This window comes from Limulus polyphemus, unplaced genomic scaffold (genome assembly GCF_000517525.1).
Source record: "Limulus polyphemus unplaced genomic scaffold, Limulus_polyphemus-2.1.2 Scaffold5138, whole genome shotgun sequence".
NCBI classification, from domain to species: Eukaryota; Metazoa; Arthropoda; class Merostomata; order Xiphosura; family Limulidae; genus Limulus; species Limulus polyphemus.
In genome coordinates this window covers 66,116-70,017 of record NW_013670748.1, presented here as the reverse complement: position 1 = coordinate 70,017, position 3,902 = coordinate 66,116, and the positions used below count along the sequence as shown (strand labels likewise).

General features: G+C 36.8%; 1 protein-coding gene across 2 annotated transcripts in view; it reads right to left on the bottom strand.

The window, feature by feature from the left end:
- Positions 1-378: 378 nt before the first annotated feature.
- The window catches only part of LOC106472174 (cytochrome P450 3A9-like), a 19,837-nt gene continuing 16,313 nt past the window's right edge, over positions 379-3,902 (bottom strand). Inside the window, exons 13-14 of one of the 2 annotated variants that reach the window (XM_013932803.2) lie at positions 3,237-3,399; positions 379-690 (exon numbers count right to left, since the gene is read on the bottom strand). In XM_013932803.2, coding sequence (XP_013788257.1) covers positions 598-690; positions 3,237-3,399 — 256 coding nt within the window. In that variant the 3' untranslated portion in view covers positions 379-597. The remainder of the gene's footprint in view (positions 691-3,236; positions 3,400-3,902) is intronic. The other variant, XM_013932804.2, reaches the window with a different exon arrangement.

The window sequence follows — 3,902 nt, the reverse complement described above, 5'->3', positions numbered from 1 at the left end:
ATTTTACGCTGACGAAAATATTAGCAATCCACTACGTTGAGAAACAATATTTTCTGAAGCGTCAATCTTCCACTAGGTGGATTGATGAGCTTTACCTTGCCCAAGACTGGTGTTTTTGGGCAATGTAAAATGTCGACATCTCCTATTGTCAAAAGGTCAGTTTTAGTTTGTTAACCGTTATATAAGCCTAATGAAAAGTCGCGCTGTCCCTGTTACTCAAAAATCTAAATAACTTATTTTTATTTAGAACATTTTGTTTGGTATCTTACATTCTGAAATTATGCTTTATCTTTGACATTTATTTTAAACTTTGAAGGGAACACTATACACTTACAGCCTCTACTCTTCGAACACTTTATAAGAATTGGGTATAAAGAATTTTGAGATTAACATATTTATTATAATCATAATATACAAATAAGTGAAAAATTTAGCAGAATTTCTAATTTCAAGTGTTTTATGTGAACAGTTATACGTCATTCAGTTTAGTTTTAAGATGTTCCAAAAATGGAATACGATACGGGCCACTTTTTGCGTGACAACGTTTACATGCTTCGAGTTACAGGGCAACACACACACAGAAACGTTGGAAAAGAACTACAAAGACCACACCTCTTCACGCTTTTCAACGACCAACGACACCTCCTTGGCTTGAATTAGTACTTGACCATTATAATATTCAAGTGGTACCTATTAAAAAAAAAGACAAACTTTATATACCAAAATGAATGATCTCGCATTCTAATTCAAATGTAACTTACTTAGCTCTGTTACAATATCTTCATCTTTCGCTATAGCTTATTCTACGCTGATAACTAACGTATCTTTCACTATAGCTTATTCTACGCTGATAACTAACGTATCTTTCACTATAGCTTATTCTACGCTGATAACTAACGTATCTTTCACTATAGCTTATTCTACACTGATAACTAACGTACGTATCTTTCACTCTTAGTTCGGAGATTAGTAACACGAGAAAAATGGAATTACTAGTTTTACGACGAGACACTTAAGGAAGAGATTTCGGGTGTTTAGGTTTAGTCGTTAAGGGAAGAATTGCAAAATCACTTTTAAATAGTAGAAATATTCATTTCAGGAAATTCTAATTGAATAGGATAGTGTATCATCTTTAAAATATATATTGTTAAGAGAAGCAAAGCTCAAAGTTGTGACAGTTTAGACCCTCAAGAGAAACACTCCAGTCTCCCGACATTTATTTACAATGCAGGTCACATAACTGGGATCATTATTTCTGGGTTAAAACAGTCCATTTTAGCCAAAAAATGTACTTTTCTCTTCATATTACTTCCAAGTCTTAATAACCTTGCACCAAAGGTCAATTATGCATCATAATTTTAAAAAAAAAAAGTTTTTTCAACAACAAAAGTTCTAAATATTTACTGTAGCGAAGACAACGTAGCATGTTAAGCCTCTTTAGGCTGTTTGTTCATTTCTATGACAATTTTGGTACCCTAACGTTATCTTTAACATTACGAATTTCACTTATAGAAAATCAGAGTTAACACTATCAGTTACATAAATAAGCCAGGTGGGTGGTCACAGTACACTTTAAAAAGATAAATTCTAATCTTCACGTGACTGTGATAAAGATATTTGAACAGGACTACTCACCATCAAGTACAAGGTGAGAAGATAACAATAGCAAGTTCATTAGTAGAACAATTCAGAACGTACTTTATATCTACAGCCTGATTGTTTGTTTGTTTTTGAACTTCGCGCAAAGCTACACGAGGGCTATCTGTGCTAGCCGTCCCTAATTTAGCAGTGTAAGACTGGAGGGAAGGCAGCTAGTCATCACCACCCATTGCCAACTCTTGGGCTACTCTGTTACCAACGAATAGTGGGATTGACCGTCACATTATAACACCCCCTACGGCTGAAAAGGCGAGCATGTTTGGTGGGACGGGGATTCGAACCCGCGACCCGCAGATTGCGAGTCGAGCTCCCTAACCACCTGGCCATGCCGGGCCCCTACAGCCTGATGAGACACGATTAAGTTGGAAACATAAATTCGTTTTGAAGGTTATGTAAGTGTACACGGTATCTCGTTTTAAAATTACATCTTACCCCACTAAAAAGTAAAAGAAAATAACCTAAGAGCTAAAACTAACTGGATTTGCTGAACGGTTAAATACAATTCTTTCGCAGTGAAAGATGCAATTTTGTGTGCGCGCGTATGATATGTAGACACAGGTAATTCCATCCAATTTTGTGTCCGCGCGTATGATATGTATACACAGGTAATTCCATCCAATTTTGTGTCCGCGCGTATGATATGTATACACAGGTAATTCCATCCAATTTGTGTTCTGCGTATGATATTATACACAAGTAATTCCATCCAATTTTGTGTCCGCGCGTATGATATGTATACACAGATAATTCCATCCAATTTGTACCGTTCTGAGTATGATATGTATACACAAGATAATTCCATCCAATTTGTACCGTTCTGAGACTTACGAGATTAAAGATCGATTAATTTATAGACTTGAATTTTTCAATATATTCGAAAAATCATTTTAATAAGTTCAGCCAAAATGATGAATAAATTTTAACAGCCATTTTAAAACAAGAAGTTATTGTGGGTCATTGGAAAGTGGTTATATGAAAGTATAAAAGAAAAACAACCCCCTCCCCCTTTTCCCAGGTGGATCTGTGGTAAGTCTGAAGGCTTATAAGGCTAAATATCTGGTTTGAATACACGCAATGGGCAGAGTACAGATAGCCCATCGTGTAGCTTTGTGTTTTACAGCAAACAAGTAAAAGACCTAAAAGCTCAAGCACTTTGGAATAGAAATCTGATCATTGTATACACAAAAAACAAAACAACTCATTCCAGATTAAACAATGGACTAAACTGTGAAAGTTTGAGCATTTGGATCCTTGTAACCATTTTAATTGGTTACTAATCAATACAGAAGCGCTGTTCTCGGGTCTCTTGACATTAACTGGTTTCCACCAAGTAGCTGCAGTATAATTGTTGTTTTAGTTGTTTGTTTTTTGCCTTGATCCCCTGACACACGCACTTGTCGCAAATTGCACAATCACGTGGTTAAGGAAAGTGTTTGCGAACTACGTTGTACAAGTAGATACGCATTATACGGGTTTCGTAATTTAAATGTTTAGATATTTCTTCAAATGACTTATCAGAAATACTTTGTAGTATAACAGTCACTGTATGACGAGAGAAAAAAAGACACGTGTCCTACCTTGGTTTCGGAGCAAGGGCGGAAACGGAAGTTTCTCAATACAAACGCGAGACAAAGCTTAACTTCTAACAAAGCGAATCTCATTCCCACGCAGTTCCTAGGCCCAGCACCAAATGGTAAGTAAGTATAAGGGTGACGATTATTTTTGTTCTCTGGAAGGAACCTACAATATAACAAATCACCAGTGAACATACCATTTATATAAATATAAAGAAACTATTTTTAGTTTACGAAAAACGTGTCTAGTGTTGAAGTGGGAACAGCCCGATGAATACTATAAAACTGAATTATATAGCATTGAAGGTTAAGAATGCGTAAAAACAACGGCATCATTCCAAAACCCACCCGGAATACCGCCACAAATTAGATTGGAAACACCAGCATCATTCCAAAACCCACCCGGAATACCGCCACAAATTAAATTGGAAGCAACGGCATCATTCCAAAACCCACCCGGAATACCGCCACAAATTAGATTGGAAACACCAGCATCATTCCAAAACCCACCCGGAATACCGCCACAAATTAGATTGGAAGCAACGGCATCATTCCAAAACCCACCCGGAATACCGCCACAAATTAAATTGGAAGCAACGGCATCATTCCAAAACCCACCCGGAAGACTGCGACAAACTAGATTGGAAGCAACGGCATCATTCCAAAACC